Source organism: Equus caballus, chromosome 14 (genome assembly GCF_041296265.1).
Source record: "Equus caballus isolate H_3958 breed thoroughbred chromosome 14, TB-T2T, whole genome shotgun sequence".
NCBI classification, from domain to species: Eukaryota; Metazoa; Chordata; class Mammalia; order Perissodactyla; family Equidae; genus Equus; species Equus caballus.
Genome location: NC_091697.1, coordinates 109561212 through 109579392, shown reverse-complemented (window position 1 = coordinate 109579392; position 18181 = coordinate 109561212). Strand labels below are relative to the sequence as shown.

Here is an 18181-nt window from a genome sequence, read left to right as displayed (position 1 = left end):
CAGGCGTTCCGGGTTCCCTCACGTGCCAGGGCGCCGTCGCGCTGTCGCGCAGTGGTGCCGTCACGCGTCGCGTGCCCGGGCGCCGTCGCGCTGTCGCGCCTTGGGGCCGTCACGCGTCCGCCAGGCTCTGGCCTTCGCAGCACCGGGCCCTCCCGCCTCATGGCGGCCGTGCTGTCCGCCCTCCTCCTGCTCCTGCTCCTCCTGCCCCCCGCCCGGGTTGCAGCCACGGCCCACGGGCGCCCCACCAGCAAGGGGGTGACCTTGAACCCTGACCCGGGTAGGACCCCTCCAGGCCCAAGTCGGGGGTGGTTGCTGCACAGGCAGGCCTGCCATTCATACCTGGGTGAAGACCGGCCCTGCCCTCCCTCCCCTCCCCCATCTCCTCCCCCATCTCCTCCCCCATCTCCTCCTTTCTTTCTCCTCCCCCTCCTTCCTCTCCCCTCCCCACCTTCCTCTCCCCATCTTCCTCTCCTTCCTCTCCTCTCCCCATCTTCCTCTCCTTCCTCTCCTCTCCCCATCTTCCTCTCCTTCCTCTCCTCTCCCCTCCTTCCTTCCCCTCCCCTCTCCTCTCCCTTCTCCCCTTCGTCTGCCCTCCCCTCCTCTTCCCTTCCCACTTCTCTGCCCTGCCCTCTCCTCTCCTCCTCTCCCCTCCTGTTCCTTTCCCTGCTCTCCTCTCCCCTGTCCTTCCCTCCCCTCCTGTCCTCTTCCCTCCCCTTCTCTTCCTCCTCTCCTGTGTCTCCCCTGCCCTCCTCTCCCCTCCCCTTCTCTGTTCTCCCCTCTCCCCCGCTGTTCCCTCCACCTCCCCACTCCCCTGTCCTCCTCACCCTGACCTTCTGTCCCCTCCTTGCCACTCCCTCACACGCAAACCTTCCTCCAATTTGCCTGTGACATGGCCTACCCCATAGGAGGCTGCAACGCAAGTACTCTTTCCCTCACCCCTCAGCTTGTGGCCGTCGTCACGTGCAAGGGAAGGTCATCGGGGGCATGGATGCCTCTGAGAGGAAGTGGCCATGGCAGGTCAGCGTGCACTATGCAGCCATCCACATCTGTGGTGGGTCCATCATTGACGAATATTGGGTACTGACGGCAGCCCACTGCTTCAACAGGTGCGTCGGCAGTGCTCGCCGTTATTCCCATGGAGGACAGGCCTGTGAGGCTGACCACGTGGGCGCCTTGGGCTGGCACTTCTCGGAATAGGGGGTGGGGAAGGGGGCCCAGCACACAGCTGCACCAACTGTACCTTCGTCTTGTACTATGCAGAGCGGTGGGCTCTTTAGGGTAGGTATGGTGCCAAATGTACAATGAGAGGAGAGGGGACGCCTTCCAGGATGACATCTCACAGGATGAGAGGGAAGGGGACACCTCACAGGATGACTGGAGAGGAGAGACTTACTTTCATGAGTTGCTCACTGTACACCCGAGCTCCCCAGCCTCAGCTGTTGGCAGCCAGCAGGTTCTTAGTCATCCCTGAAACTTCCATGGGCCTTGTCAGGACTTCTGTCGAGGCAATTCTGCCAGACAACTGGGTCCCCACTGTGCTGCAAGAGGCTCGCTTTCCACATCCTGGGTGATAGCCTGCATACCCAAGCCACCGTGCTTCAGGCCTCCCTGGGCCTGTGAGCTGGTGTTGGCTCTACTCTCTAGGTGAAGTCACTCAAGCCACTGTGCCTTTGTTCTCTGTCCCCACAGTTACATGAGCATTGAGGTGCTTGATATATACGTGGGCCTTGTGAACCTCAGGGTCGCAGACAATCACACCCAGTGGTTTGAGGTGAATCAGTTGATCCTGCACCCTACATATCAGAAGCACCACCCTGTCGGAGGTGACGTCGCACTGGTGCAGCTGAAATCCCGCATTGTGTTTTCTGACTCTGTGCTCCCAGTCTGCATTGCACCCCGCGATGTGAAGCTTAAGAACATTGCTTGTTGGGCCACAGGATGGGGATCCATTTCTCCAGAAGGTAAGAGAACAAAGTGCAGGGGTCAATCCCTTTATTGGAACTTGTGGAAGGGGTGATGGCACCACAGGAAAGAAAGCATTCTGTCAGTTACAGGGGTGCAGGTATCTGGGGACTGGACTACCCACCCATCAATCACTATCTATTTATCTGTCCACATGGGGTTTTGTTTTATCCCTGGCTGGCTTTGTTGCATACAAAGAAGTAGTTACATCTACTTGTGTGGAATCTACATTTACTATATTGAGATACTAAATTTTAAAGCAGAGTTTTCCTTAAGATTCTAAATTCAACTTAGAAATAATCTTTTTTAGCCTATTTTAAAAAACCTATTAGTTTTTCTGGTTTTCTCCATACAGGCCTTGTATTTTCTCTCTGGGTTTATACCTGGGTACCTTAGAATTTTTATGGCTATTTTAAAGATTTTTAAAATTGAATTTGCTAATTAGGCACAGCTGATTGACTTTTGCACATTGACCTTGTTTGCAGCCACCTTATAGAACTCATTTTTAATAGCTTGTCAATTGGTTATTTGTTCTAGATTTTAGAAAATCATATTTCCTTCAAATAAAGGCTGTTTCATCACTTCCTTTCTCATATTTTATCTTTTATATCTTTTTCTTGTCTTATAGTAATGGTTGGAACCTCCAGTAGAAATGATGGCAGATCTCTGTGTCTTGTTTTTATCTTAATGGAAATGCTCCTAATGGTTTACTATTAGGTTTGTTTGCTGGTCTGGAGATTTCAGATTGATACCTTATGCCAAGTTAAGAAAGTTTAATGTCTGGTTTACTTAATTTTCAAAAAAAATTGTTATTGAAGTTAGGCTGTTATATATTCAAGTTAGAATATTATAACTTTAGGATGTTAAATGTAATCCCTATGGTAACCACAAAGAAAATAGCTATAGAATATACACAAATGGAAATTAAGAAGGAATTTAAACATTTCACTACAAAAAACCAATTACCACAAACAAAGATAGGAATGCAGGAAGTGAGGGACCAAAATGCTATAGGGCATATAGAAAACAAATAGTACAATGACAGAAGGAAGTCTTTCCTTATCAGTAATTACTTTATATGTAAATGGATTAAAGTGTCCCATCAGAAGACAGAGATTGATGGGATAGATAAAAACACGTGATCCAATGGCATGCTGTCTACAAGACTCACTTGAGATCCACAGACACAAACTAGTTGGAAGTGAAAGGATGAAAAAAGATATTCCATGCAAATAGTAACAAAAAGAGAGAAGGGTGGCTATACTAATATTTAGTAATAAATATACTAATAATGAATAAATAATATACTAATAAAATAGATTCTGAATCAAAAAAGATTACAAGAGACAAAGGACATTATAGACTAATAAAAAGTTCAATACAGCAAAAAGATAACACAATTATACACGTTTATGTACCTAATGACAGACCATCAAAATATATGAAGCAAAAACTGAGAGATTTGAAGGGAGAAACAGATAGTTCTACGATAATACCCCACTCACAATAATGGATAGAACAATCAGAAGACAAATAAGAAAATAGAGGACTTAAACAACGCAATGAACCAGCTAGTTCTAACAGCCATGTGTGGAACGCTCCACCCAACAACGACAGCACACACATTCTTCTCCAGTGCACATGAGACATTTTCCAGGGTAGCCCACATGTTAGGGCACAAATTAAGTCTCAGTAGATTTTAAAAGATAGTTATACAAAGTATCTGCTCTGACCACAGCAGGATAAAGTTAGAAATCAATGACATAAAGAAAACTGGAAAATTCACAAAATTATGGAAACTAAGCAACACACTTTTAAACAACCAATGGATCAAAAAGGAAATCACAAGGGAAAATAGAAAATACTTAGAGACAAATAAAAATGAAAACACAACATACCAAAACATATAGAACACAGCAGAAGCTCTACTAAGGGAGAAATTTATAGCTGTAAATGCCTACATTTGTAAAAGAAGAAAGACCTCAAATAAATAACTTCACTTTATCACTCAAGGAACTAGAAAAACAATAACAAACTAAATCCAAAGCTAGCAGAAGGAAGAAAATAATAAAGATTAGAGCAGAGAAAATGAAATAGAGAGTAGAAAAAAGTAGAGTCAATGAAACAAATGTTAGTCACTTGAAAACATCAACAAAATTAACAGAACTTTAGCTGGACAGACTACAAAAAAAAAGAAAAGGTGCAAATAACTAAAATCAGAAATGAAACTGGGAACACCACTACCAACCTTACAGAAATGCAAAGGATTACAAGAGAATACTACAAACAATTCTAATCCAACAAATTAGATAATCTACATGAAATGGAAAAGTTCCTGGAAACACTCAAATTACCAAAACTGACTCAAGAAAAAATAAAAATCCTGAATAGATTTATAACAAGTAAAAAGATTGAATCAGTATTTAAAAATCTCTCAACAAAGAAAAGTCGAGGATTGGATGACTTCACTGGTTAATACTACCAAATATTTAACTTGGTAATCGCCAGTTCTTCTCAAGCTCTTCCAAAAATAGAAAAGGAGGGAGTACTTCATTACTCATTCTACCCCTCGTGAATCGTGAATATAGACATAAAAGTCCTCAGTGAAATACTAGCAAACTAAATCCAACAGCATATTGAAAGGATTATACACTACAACAAAGTGGGATTTATCCCAGAAATACAAAGGTGGTTCAACATGCAAAAATTAATCAATATAATATATCGCATTAAAGGAATGAAGGGAAAACCACACATGATCATCTCAAAAAATGCAGAAAAAGCATCTGACAGGATCCAACATCCTTTCATAATTAAAAAAAAAAAATACTCAGAAAGCTAGGAGTAGAAGGTGCTTCCTCAACATGATTAAGGGTGTTTATGAAAAACTCACCGGTAAGCTCCCACCCGGTGAAGAAAGACTGAAAGCTTTCCCCTAAAATCAGGAACAAGATAGGATGCCCTCCTTCACCACTGGTATTCTATATTGTACCAGAAGCTCTAGACAGATGAATTATGCAAGAAAACGTATCCAAATTGGAAATGAAGGAGTAAAACTCTCTCTCTTCACAGATGACATGATCCGAAATATAGAAAACTCCAATGAATATTGAAAACAGCCCGACTACTACAGACAGTAAACAAATTCAGCAAAATCTCAGAGCATAAGATCAACACACACAAAAGTTAATCGTGTTTCTATACAACTTCAATGAACAATTGAAAAAGGTAATGAAGAAAGCAGTTCCATATCCTCCAAAAGAAAAACTACCTATGAATAAATTTATCCAAGGATGTGAAAGACTTGTATACTGAAAACTAAAAAACATTGCTAAAAGAAATTTTAAAAGACCTAAATAAATGTAAAGATAACTCATATTCATGTTCATGGGTTGGAAGCCTTAATATTGTTAAAATGTCAGCACTACCCAAAGTGATCTACACATTCAGTACAGTCTCTATCAAAATTCCAGTGCATTTTTTACAGAAATGGAAAAGTTGATCCTCACATTCATATGGAATTGGAAGGGGCCCTGAACAGCCAAAACAATCTTGAGAAAGGAGACTAAACTTGGACAGACTCACACTTCCTAATTTCAAAACTTATTACAAAGCTACAGTAATAAAAACAGTGTGGCACTTGCATACGGACAGACATATAAACCAATGGAACAAAATTGAAAGTCCAAAAATAAACCCATATTTGGTTTTTGACAAGGGTACCAATCCATTCAAGAGGGAAAGAATAATCTATTCAACAAATAGTGCTGGATATACACATGCAGAAGCATGAGCTGGATCCCTACCTCATACCATGTACAAAAATTAGCACAATATGAATCAAAGACCTAAATATATCACCTCAAAGTATAAGACTCTTAGAAGGAAGCTATTATGAGTTAAATTGTATCTCCCAAAAAGAGATGTTGAAGTTGTAACCATCAGTACACCTGCCTGAGACTTTTTGGAAATGAAGGTCTTTGCAAATGTAATCAAGTTAAGATGAGGACATTAGGGTGTGCCCTTATCCAATATGACTGATGTCCTTGTGAAAAAAAGGAAGAGACACAGACACGGACATGAGGAATGCCATGTGATGAAAGAGGCAGAGATTTGAGTGACGCGTCTACAAGCCAGGGAATACCAAGGGTGCTGGCAACCATAAGAAGCCAGGAGAAAGCAAAGAAGGACTGAGAAGGAGCTCGAGCCTGCTGACACCTTGACTCCAGACTTCCAGCCTGCAACACAATGAGAGAATAAATTTCTGTTGTCTGAAGCCATCCAGGTGTGGGCCTTTGTAATGGCAACCCTAGGAAGCTGGTACAAAAACAGTTCAAGAAATCATGACCTTGAATTTGGCAATGGGTTCTTAGAAATGACAACAAAAATACAAGCAACAAAATAAAAAATTGATAAAATCGACTTCATAAAAATTAAAAACTGTTGTGTATCAAAGACATCAAGAAGGTGAAAAGAATAGGAGAATTTGCAAATCATATATCTGACAAAGGTCGTACTGTGTAAAGAACTCGTACAACTCAGCAACAAAAAGAAAAACAACCAAATTTTAAAAATCAAGACTTGAATTGACATTTCTCCAAAGATAACACACAAATGTCCCTCAAGTAGGTGAAAAGATGCTCAACATTATTAGACATTAGGGAAATGCAAATCGAGATACCACTTCACCTCCACTAGAATGGATATAATTTAAAAAGGAAAATAACAAGTATTGGCAAGAGCATGGAGAAACTGGAATCTATGTTCATTGCCGATGGGAATGTAAAATGATGCAGCCCCTGTGGAAACAGTTTGATAGTTCCTTAAAAAGTTAAACATAGAATTACCATATGGCCCAATTATCATGCATAACAATTCCACTCCTATGTATATAGTCAAAAAGAATTGAAAACAGAAATGGCATAAGCAAGAAGGCAGATGATGTATCCCGCCCCCCCCCCCCAAAAAAAACAAATGAAGAACTTCCTCTTGGTGAAAATAGCTCTGGCAGAGCCCCAGAGTACAATGAAGAAACTGCAGCAACCCACTAGAGCATAAAAACCAAGCATAGCCACAGAGAAAAATGTAGATAGCATTTTACCTACATCATCCCATACACCAGTCTGCACAGCTTAGTGCCAAGAGGGATTCCCTCAGCTACAACCTCCCACTTTGGGGAAAACGAGGCCAGGAGGACCCAGGCAGGTGTTACCACCACCATGGACACCCTCAGCTTTTGCCAACAAGGACCCTGAAGTCTTGGCTGATGCTGACCACAGTTGATGAAGCTGCCCTGAGTCCACAATACTGTGCCGTCCCCCTAAGAAGGAGCTACCTCTGTGCTATCCTGGAGACAGACCTGCTGCCACCACCGCCCAGCTGCACACCCCATAACATTATCAGTGGATTTCTCAGTAGAAATGGCCCTCACCTGACCACCCTGGCACCTTGATCTCAGACTTCCAGCTTCCAGAACTGTGAGAAATAAATTTCTGTTAATTATAAGCCACCCAATCTGTGGTATTTTGTTTTAAAACGTAGTCCAAACAGACTAAGACACTGAACAACAGACTCTTGGGTCAAAGAGAGGATAAAACTGGAATTTTTAAAAGTATCTTGAAACAAACAACAATGAAAACTCAACATACCAAAACTTAAGGGATGCAGCAAAAGCAGTACTAAGAGAGAAGTTTATAGCAATAAATACCTACATTTAAAAAGACAAAAGATTCAAATAAACAACCCAACTTTATACCTCAAGGAATTAGGAAAAGACAAACAAACTACGCCCAAAGTTAGCAGAAGGAAGGAAATAATAAAGATTACAGCAGAAATAAATAAAATAGAGAATAAAGAAACAATAGGAAAAATCAGAAAAATTAAGAGTTGGTTTTTTAAAAAGATAAACAAAATCAACAAACTTTTACTAGACTAAGAAAAAAGAGAGAAGCCAAATGCATGAAATCAAATGAAAGAGGACACATTACAATGGATGCCTCAGAGATAAAAAGGATCATAAAGGTCTATTGCAAACAAACATACTCCAACAAATTGGATAAACTAGAAGAAATGGATAAATTCCTAGAAACATACAACCTACAAAAAGAGGAAATAGAAAGCCTGAACAGACCAAAAACAAATAAGGAGATTGAATTAATAATCAAAATCTTCCAGCAAGTAAAAGCCCAGGACCAAATAACTTCACAGTGAATTCTACCAAACATTCAAATAAAAATTAATGTCAATCCTTCTTAAACTCTTCCAAAAAACAGAAGGAGGAGGAACCCTTTCAAACTCATTTTATGAAGCCAGCATGACCCTAATAGCAAAGCTAGAAAAAGGAAAGAAAGTTACTGGCCAATATCCCTAATGAATGTAAATAAAATGATCCTCAATAAAATGCTAGCAAACCAAATTCAACAGCACGTTAAAAGGATTATACACCATGACCAAGTGGGATTAATCCTTGGTATGTAAGGGTGTTTCAACATACACAAATCAAGGTGCTACACCACATTAACAAAATGAAAGAAAAAAATCACAAAGTCATCTCAATAGATGTAGAAAAGCCATCTGACAAAGTTCAATATAAATATATGATCAAAATATATAGGTATGAATATAATATAGGTATGAAAGGAACTTACCTCAGCATTATAAAGGCCATATGGTAAAAGTTCACAAGTAACATGATAATCAATGGGGAAAAACTGAAAGCTTTCCCTCTAAGATCCAGTACAAGGTAAAGATGACCACTCTTGCCACTCCTTTTCAACACAGTACTGGAAATCTTAACCAGAACAATTAGAGAAGAAAAAACAATGAGGCATCCAAACTGGAAAGAAAGATGTAAAATTATGTCTGTTTGCAGATGACATGATCGTATATGTAGAAAACCCTAAGGATTCAGCAACAAAAAAAATCTGTTAGAACTAGTAAATTCAGTAAAGTTGCAGGATACAAAATCAATATACAAAAATCTGTCAAGTTTCTATACACAAACAATGAACTATCCAAAAAGGGAATTAAGAAAGCAATCCCATTCACAATAGCAACAAAATGAATAAAATACTTAGGAATAAATTTAACCAAAGAGGTGAAAGACTTGTACACTGAAAATTATAAAACACTGATGAAGGAAATTAAAGAAGACGCAGATAAGTGGAAAGACATCCTGTGCTCATGGATTGGAAGAAATAATATTGTTAAGATGTCCATACTACCTAAAGTGATCTACAGATTCAGTGCATTCCCTATGAAAATCCCAAAGACATTCTTTACAGAAATAGAAAAAAATTCTAAAATTCATGTAGATCCCTGAAAGACTCCGAATAGCCAAAGCAATCTTGAGCAAGATGAACAAAGCTGATTTCCAAGTATTCCAAGCTGATTACAAAGCTACATTTCCTGACTTCAAAATATATTTCAAAGCTACCGGAATGAAAACAATATGGTACTGACATAAAAACAGACATATAGACCATTGGAATAGAATAGAGAACCCAGAAATGAATCAATGCATCTGCGATCAACTGATCTTTGAAAAGGGTGCCAGGAACACACAGTGGGGAAAGGATTGTCTCTTAAATAAGCAGTGTTGGGAAAACTGGATATTCATATGCACAAGGATGAACTTGAACACTTATCTCAGACGATATATAAGAAAATCAACTCAAAATGAATTAAAGGATTCAGTGTAAGACCTGAAACCATAAAACTCCTAGAAGAAAATGTAGGGAAAAAGCTTCTTCACATTGATCTGGGCAATGATTTTTGGCTATGACACCAAAAGCACAGGCAATAATAGCAAAAATAGACAAATGAGATTGCATCTAAAAAGCTGCACAGCAAAGGAAACAACAGAGTGAAAAGGTAATCTACAAATGGGAGAAGATATTTGCAAACCATCTATCTGATAAGCAATTAATACCCAAAACATATAAGGAACTCATACAACTCACTAGCATAATAATAATAGTAACCCAATTTGAAAGTGGGCAAAGGACCTGAATAGAGATTTCTCAAAATAAGACATACAAATGCCCAATGGTACATGAAAAGGTGCTCAATTTCACTTATCATCAGGAAAGCGCAAATCAAAACCACAATGAGACATCACCTCACACCTATCAGAATGACTGTTATCAAAAAGACAAGAGATAACAAGTGTTGGTGAGGATGTGGAGAAAAGAGAACCCTTATACATTGTTGGTGGGAATGTAAATTGGCACAGCCACTATGGAAAACAGTATGGAAGTTCCTCAAAAGATTAAAAGTAGAACTACTTAATGATCCAGCAATCCCACTTCTGGGTATATAGCAGAAGGACCTGAAAACAGGATCTGGAAGAGATGTCTGCACTTCCATGTTCATTTCAGCATTATTCACAATAACCAAGATATGGAAACAACATAAATGTCCATTGACAGATAAATGCATAAAGAATATATATCTTGATATATATCTCAAATACATACATGTTATATTATATATAATGGACTATTATTCTGCGTTAATACAGAAGGAAATCCTGCTATTTGCTGTAATGTGGGTGAACCTAAAGGACATTATACCAAGTGAAATAAGCCAGATGCAGAAAGACAAATTTTGTATGATCTCACTTATGTGTGGAATCTAAAAGTCAAACTCTTAGAACCAGAGAGTAGAATGGTTGCCAGGGACTAAGGGGAGGGGAAAATGGGAGTGGTGACGGGGTACAAAATTTCATTTATGCCAGTTGAATAAGTTCTGAAGATCTAATATACTGCAATGTGACTGTAGTTAGCAGTACTCTATTTTAGACTTAAAATTTGCGAAGAGGGTAGATCTGAAGTGTTCTCACCACAAAAGAAAGAAAGACAATGGTAACTATTTGAGGTGATGGATGTTAATTAGGCTGATTGTGGTGATTATTTCACAATGTATATGCATATGAAATCATCAAGGCGTGCACCTTAAATAGGTACAATTTCTAATAGTCAATTATACCTCAATAAAACTGGGGGGGAGGAGAATTGAAAACCGGTATTCAAACAAGTACATATGTATGCATGTTCATAGCGGCACTATTCACAGTAGCCAAAAGGTGGAAACAACCCAAATGTCCATCAACGGAAGAACTGATAAACTGTGGCATTTCCATACGATGGAATACTACTCAGTGGAATAAAGTACTGATTCATAAATCTTGAAAACTTTGTGCTCAGTGAAAGCAGCCAGATGTAAAAGGCCATACATCATAGTACTCCGTTTATGTGAAATATCTAGAACAGGTAAATCCAGAGACAGAAGGCAGATTGGTGGTGACCAGGGACAAAGCCTGGGAGTTCCCTCGGGGTAATGAAAATGTTTTGGAACTAGATGTTGGTGATGGTTGCACAACATTGTGAATGTGCTAAATGCCACTGAATTGTTCGCTTTAAAATGTTTAACTTTATGTGAATTTCTCCTTAATTTTAAAAAATGTGCTTCGATAACATAATTTTTGTAGTAAACTCTCATCCTTCAAGTGAGAATGCCTTTATTCTGCCTGCCTCTTATAGTCTGCATTTTATTTGAGATATAATTTACATATTGTAAAATCCACAAATCTTAAATGTACACCCTGTTTTTCCATGTAAATACTCATGAAACACTCAAATCAAGACAGAACATTTTCATCTCAAAAAGTTCTCTCTTACTGATTTGCAGCCAAACGGTTTCTTCTAAGGCAACTGTTATTCTCACTTCTGTCCTCATTAATTACCTGTATGTTTGGGATTTCATATTAATGAAATAATACATTATGTACTCTTTTGTGTCTTGCATCTTTTGCTCAATATAGTCTGTAAGTTTTACTCATGTTTTGCATATATGATTAGTTCTTTTTTATCTATTGTCGAGGAATATTTCATCTCATGAATACAGCAAAATTTATTTACCCATTCTTCTGTCGACTGACATTTGAGTTGTTCCAGTTTTGAGCTATTGTGAATAAAGCTCTTGTGAACATTCTTTTATAACTCTCTGCACATGTGCTTTCTTTGCTCTTGGGTGCACACGTAACAGTGGACTTCCTTGGTCATGCAGTTCTGAGAAACTACAAAGGATTTTCCAAATGGCTGTACCATTTTACACTTTCACCAGCAATAAGTAAGAGTTAAAGGTGTGTTTGTCTGAAGAAGTCTTTATTTCACTTTCATTTTTGAAAGATAGTTTCACTAGATATGGAATTCTGGGTGACAGTTTTCTGGTTTTGTTTTGCAAGAGGCTCCTTTGTTTTCACCTGGCCTGCGTGGTTTTGGTGAGAAACCTGCTGTTACTCTCATCCTCAGTCCTCTGTAGGTGATATTTCCCCACTCTGGCTGTCTTCAAGATTTTCTTAACTTTGCTTTGCAGCCGTTTGACTCTGATGTCTCTAAGAGTGTGTGTGTGTGTGTGTGTGTGTGTGTGTGTGTGTGTGTGCGCTTTATTCTGCCTTGGGGTTCTCTGAACTTATTGAATCTGTGGTTATTGTCTAATTTTGGAAATTTCTCCACCATTATACCTCTTCATATTTCTTCTACCCTGCACCTTCTCTTTTCCTTCTGGGACTAATTCCACTTATGTCACGTTGTTTGCTATTGTCCCTCAGCTCTTCAATGCTCTGCTCTGCTTTATGCCCCATTCTTTCCCCTTTTGTGTTTCAGTTTGGATAATTTCTGTTGACCTATCTTCAAGTTCACTGATTCTTTCCTCAGCTGTGTCCAGTCTACTGATACACTCATTGAAAGGACGTTTCATCTCTGATATTGTGTTTGTATTTCTGGCATTTCCAATTGATTCTTTTTTTATAGTTTCTATATCTCTACTTAAATTCTTATTTTTTTCGTGCATGTTGTTCACTTCCTAAAAATTTCTTTGACACTTCAATCATAGTTATTTTAAAGTCCCTGTCAGATACTTCCAACATTTGGGTCATCTCGGGTCTGATTCTTTTCATGTTTTATCTCTTGACAGTGGGTCCGGTGTTCTATTTCTCCCTTTTGTGTGTGCGTGTGTGCATCTTTTAAATTGTGGTTGGATGCCATACATTATAGAAGAACATTTAAGACTGAAGTCCCGCACCCAAAAGTAGACATTTCTCTTCTTCTTCCAAGCCATAAGTGGGATGGGGCAGGTCTGAGTCAGGCTTGTGAGAACTTGACCTGGGCTGTGGGGTCTGTTGTTGCTCTCACTCCTTCAGTGCACACAGGCTTTGGGTCCTTCCATGATGGGCTGCTGCGACACTGTGCTCAGTGTGGGGCCTGGGGTGTCTCTCCGTTCCTGCTCCATCCTTCACTTTAGCACCTCTGTATATCCGAGCACATTCTTGTGCACCCTCCAGAGGAAAACTGCTGTTCTTGGCACTCATTGCTAGGCTGGTGTTGAGGGAGGACAAGCCCCAAGTCCCCTGGCCCACCCTCAGTCTTAGGCAGAGCTGTAGGCCTCAGCGTTGGGAATGGGCCTCTGGGTACCCCTGCTTCTGCCTCCGGGACAGCTAAACTCCACTCTGTGTCTGTGGTGGCCCCTGGGAGGGGCCCACCTCCCCCTGGGAGCAGACCTCTGGTGCTCCTGGTGCTGGTTCTCAGACCCCAGAGGTTTTCCCAGGTACGGGCTTTTTCATGTCTCTCCAGAAACAATGCGTCTGTCCAGGCCCTTGGGGCAGGAGTACATGCTGCCCCTCCCAACCACCAGGAGACCTCTGGTCCGCATGCAGGAAGGGAAGCAAGCTGTGTTCTTGCAGGTCCCAGTGGCAGCTGGCCATCTCATGGACACCTACACCGAGTGGCTTTCTCTCTGGCCCCCTGCCCTGCCCCCAGCATTTCTCACAAGCTCCCAGTGGAGGCCAGGGGAAAGACTTACCAGTGAGTGCAAGCCTCCACTCGTCTGGTTTCCCAATATTCTGCACTAGCATGCCAACTGCCCTTGAAGAAGTCACAGAAATTATAGCTGGCCTCTTCCCACCCACTTCTGTTGCATCTCTTCCTTTGTGTTCTGCCAAAGGAGAAACAGCTTGTGCAGGCTCATCACTCTAGTCCTCCATCCATCTGGTTCCATGGGGCCTCAGCATCCATGTGAAATGACAGAGGTATTTTACCGTACCTCTGCACTGTCTCCACACAGTGTCCTGAGTGATCAGCAAGACTCTCCACTCTTGACTGGTTGCCCCAGCCTCCTAGCCCCATGTGAGCTCTGGGCACTATGAAGTCCCACCTGCCATTCTCTTCCCCTCCATGAAACTGTACCCTCTGCATGCATGGCTCAGGATCCAGCAGCAGACTGCAGGCACCAGGCCCCCTGTGTGCCCTCGGCTCCTTTTTTCTGGAGCGCGCTCCTTTTTTCTGGAGCGCTCTCCTTCTGGCATCTACCTTGCAGATTCCAGCTGCCTGTGCTCTTCCTCATGCATCACAACCTGGAAGATGGAGCCCTTATAGGCCTTACCTCATCTGTTCTCTTTACCAGGGACCACAGCCCTGCTCTGCCTTGTGTCCACTGGGAAAACAGTTGCCTCCTGTGTCGATGCATTTACTGCTTGCCTATGGCAGGAGGGAAGTCCACTCCCTGTTACCCCACATGGCCACAGTGGAAAGCCTCAGGCAGATTTTTAACTGGCTTGGTAGTTGAAAATGTTTCCTAACTGCTTTCTACTGGGCAGCCTCTCCCAGCACCCCAAACCTTGAGTTTGTGGACTCTCTCTATTGCTCTGCATTCCTGTGTACACCATCTAACTCTTCAGTGGCTCCTCTCCTGACGTTACCTTGACAACGCAGCCAGCAGCAGCCACAAACACTGCTGACATGCAGTTTTCCATCATCTTCTGTCCAGGTACACATTTATTAGCTTCAAAGTTGATTCCTCAAGCTGCAGGCTACACCTTCCCCAAATACAGCCCCCTTTGATGCCCAGTCAGATGGGTCTGCAGCCCCTATCCAGGCAAGACCAGGCCAGGGGCCATGGGGCCCATTCACACTTTGGTCAGGGAGGCACGAGGTGTCTGAGGCCACTTGCTATATTCATCAGCATAGATGAGGGCACAGCAGGTGACGCCTGCACACTCTGCACCCGCCACTCAGTCACCAGGGACTCAGTGACACAGCCGTTTGTGCTGGAGCCGCAGCAGAGGGAAGGGAATGGGCTGAAAAGTGTCATGGCTCCCACAGCTCCCTTAGGATGTGTCTCGTGACATTTACATTCACACTTCTTTGACCAAATCCTGAGTCCCCACTGCAGAGAGGGGAGCCATGTTGAGGGCTGGGCCAGGTGAAGGAGCCACCAGGGTGAGCCGCTGGGCCTCAGGCTAGGGTGGGCCCTGGGGAACAGTCATGGGACGACTTCTCACTGGGTCTGTGCTCCTTTCCAACAGGCAAGTCCTCAGACAAGCTGCAAGAGGTGCAGGTGCCTCTGATCTCATCTTCCCTGTGCCGGCTGCTCTACGGAGAAATGTCAGAGGTTCAGTCGGACATGCTGTGTGCTGGGGACCTAAGAAATTGGAAGACCACGTGCGAGGTGCGTCCCACTTTGGGGGCAGGAGGCCACGCCTGGGAATTTCAGATGTTCATCTGCTTTGAGCTGGGGGGACCTTCTCCCGGGTGGGTGAGTGGTCCCAGACAGCTCATTCCTCTTGGGGGCCTGGGAGCACGTCACCATGTGGCCATCGGCTGGGCGAGACACCCAGAGTGGCTTATGTGCAGACGGGACACAGGCTCCACTCGGTGCCCAGTACCCTGTGGACCCAGTGCTAACCAGAATAGCCCAGGACTCCGCGTCCTCGTGTGGGCTGTGCCTGCTGACTCACCCCATGACAGCCACCCTCTGCTTGCGGGATAGCACGGTGAACGCGGCTTGCCTGCAGCAGAGCCTTGGCACTGGTGAGGTGGGGCCATGTGAGTGGGGCCCTGCCCCTGCCCCACAGGGTTGTCACAGGGTCCCCCTTGTGCAGGAGGCGGCAGGTCCTGAACTCCCTGCTCACAGGAAATTCCTCCTTCTTTCCAGGGTGACTCGGGGGGCCCACTCGTCTGTGAATTCGACCACATCTGGTTGCAAATTGGAGTAGTGAGCTGGGGCAGAGGCTGTGCCTACCCCATGTACCCCGCTGTCTATGCCCGTGTCTCCACTTTCTCAGAATGGATCCGTTCTCAGATAAAATACACACCCCCACCTGCTCAGCCACTCCCCAGTCTCTCCTCCACCCTGGGGGCCGCCGCCAGTGTCCTTGTGACCATGCTGGCCATCCTGTCAACGTTGTGAGGGCTGAGGCCCCCATTCCAGCTTCCTCACGCTGTGTGCCTATGTCCCTGCCCGGCTCAGCCACTCAGGTCTCCTCAGCTGAGCAAGGTGAGGCCCACTGGCCAGGGCTAGTGCAGGGTCGGGAAGTGGGGGGCACAGGGCCACACCTGGGAAGGCAGAGCCGTCGCACCACAGGAGGGTCAGGATGCCTGGAGAGCGGTGCATCCTGACTGAATGCTCTGGGCACCTGAGATTCAGTAAGATATTAAATATTTGCAAAGCAAGTGTCCTAGAAGTCCTGCGTCCATCTTTCCACCAGAGCGCAGGCTCCTCGTGCAGAGTGCCTCTCCCCGGCACTCAGCAGTCTGCTGGGATGACAGGCCGCAGGGTGAGGGGACATGGACAAACTGAACTGCAGCGTCTTACACAGTACAGCCCCCAAACGCTGGGCCTGGACCCAGAATCCAGGTGCCGCCAAAGCAGGGCGAGGGACGGTCGCCATTCAAACGCGCAGACCTATCAGATCAAACGGTTTTAAACAGCTCGAAAAAAATGGAAAACATGAGCTGAGAATAGGTACACGGAAAGAACCAAAAAGGTAAGAGCAGAAATCAAGGAGCCAAATACCAGAAAAGCACTCATTTTAAAAACCTGGTTTCTGAAAAAAATCAAAAAGGAAAAGAAATCACTAACTAATCAAGATAAAAACAAGACCAAGAATACACAGAACAAGAAATGACAAGACGGAAGTGTCCATTAGACACAGAAAGCTTAAGAAATCATAGAGATATTGTGTTACAATGTAAATAAATTTTAAAAGTACCACTTTTTAGGAAAAAAAATAATTTACCAAAACTAACCCCAGTAGAGATAGAAGGTTTAAATAGACCAAATGCCATAGAAGAAATGGAGAAATTTAAGAAAGAACCCCCCCTCCCAGGAAAGCCCTTGGCTGAGACGGTTCCCTTGGGAATCAGGCCAGACCGCCCAGCACAGGGCGTCCCAGCGCTGCTGCACTGCTCCAGACATGGGCAAGGGGCGAGAGCCAGACAGGCCCCAGCAGCACGTGTGTGTGAAGACATAAATCTGGTCACACTGAAAAAGAAGATTAAGACAACCCAGCTTATGAGTTTAAAAATCCTAGTGAAAAATCAGCAAACAGAATCCAACTTTATTTTTCAAAAGTCGTACATTGTAATCAAGTAGGATTTATTCCAGAAATGCAAGGGCGATCAAATGTTAGGAAACTCAGAGACACAATTCACCAGATTCATTGCTTTGCTAACAAGAATAATATTAATGAAAAGGCTTTTAGCAAATTCAACACCCATTTCCAGCAAAAAAAGAAGATAGGAATCAATGGATAATAAGATATGTGTGCCTCAGCCTGAAGTGGGGAAATGCTGAGTGCATTTCTGCTGAAGTTAGGGTCTTCAAGACGATCTCCTTTATCTCCTGCTCTTAGCACATATTAGAGATGAGCCCCCAGCTGCACAAGAGAACCATCTAAGGGAGATGGAAAAGAGCCACTGAAACTACTCCTGTCTTAAAAAGACTTAGAGCCTGTCCAGACTACCCCAGAGAAAAATGTAAAACTACCAGAAACAGGAAGAAAATTCAGTGAAGTTACTACATAAAACATGACAAAATCAGTCTACCTTCCAGCTAGAAGATATGTAATGGAAGAGAAGACAACGATTATAACAGCAATGAGAAAGATAAGATACCTATGGCCTTAACGAGAAATGTGGAGGTCGGTATGAGGACATCTGTAAAATACTCCTGGAGAAAAACAAACAAAAGAAACACCCCAAAAAGTGGATTTCAGTGATGATAAGACATGCTCTATGCTCAAGCAGATCAACTCGAAATGTGTCTCTTTTCTAGAGCTAGATAAATTGATTTCAAAGTTTATATCAAACGTAAGCAAGAAAATCCAGGAATAAAACTAAACATGAAGGCCAGTGATGTGGCGAGAACTAGTCCAGCAGAT

The 18181-nt window shown here is 42.9% G+C and overlaps 1 protein-coding gene across 3 annotated transcripts; it reads left to right on the top strand.

Annotated features, from left to right (window-relative positions):
* Positions 1-38: 38 nt before the first annotated feature.
* Positions 39-16472, top strand: PRSS38 (serine protease 38). Of its 3 annotated transcripts, none has more exons than XM_023618341.2 (5): positions 39-277; positions 944-1106; positions 1690-1961; positions 15326-15468; positions 15955-16472. In XM_023618341.2, exons 1-5 carry the CDS (start codon positions 160-162, stop codon positions 16207-16209), a joined length of 951 nt encoding a protein of 316 aa, XP_023474109.1. In that variant the 5' UTR covers positions 39-159; the 3' UTR covers positions 16210-16472. The 3 variants fall into 3 exon arrangements, with proteins under 3 accessions (XP_023474109.1, XP_070089687.1, XP_070089686.1); XM_070233585.1 differs by having other exon boundaries at positions 75-343; XM_070233586.1 differs by lacking the exons at positions 15326-15468; positions 15955-16472 and adding an exon at positions 5035-6519 and having other exon boundaries at positions 74-277.
* Positions 16473-18181: the final 1709 nt, after the last annotated feature.

Coding starts and splice junctions, on each gene's coding strand:
- PRSS38 (XM_070233585.1), top strand. CDS start 160: ATGGCGGCCGTGCTGTCCGCCCTCCTCCTGCTCCTGCTCCTCCTGCCC. Junction 1,107..1,689: donor GCAGCCCACTGCTTCAACAG/GTGCGTCGGCAG, acceptor CTGTCCCCACAG/TTACATGAGCATTGAGGTGC. Junction 15,469..15,954: donor ATTGGAAGACCACGTGCGAG/GTGCGTCCCACT, acceptor CCTTCTTTCCAG/GGTGACTCGGGGGGCCCACT.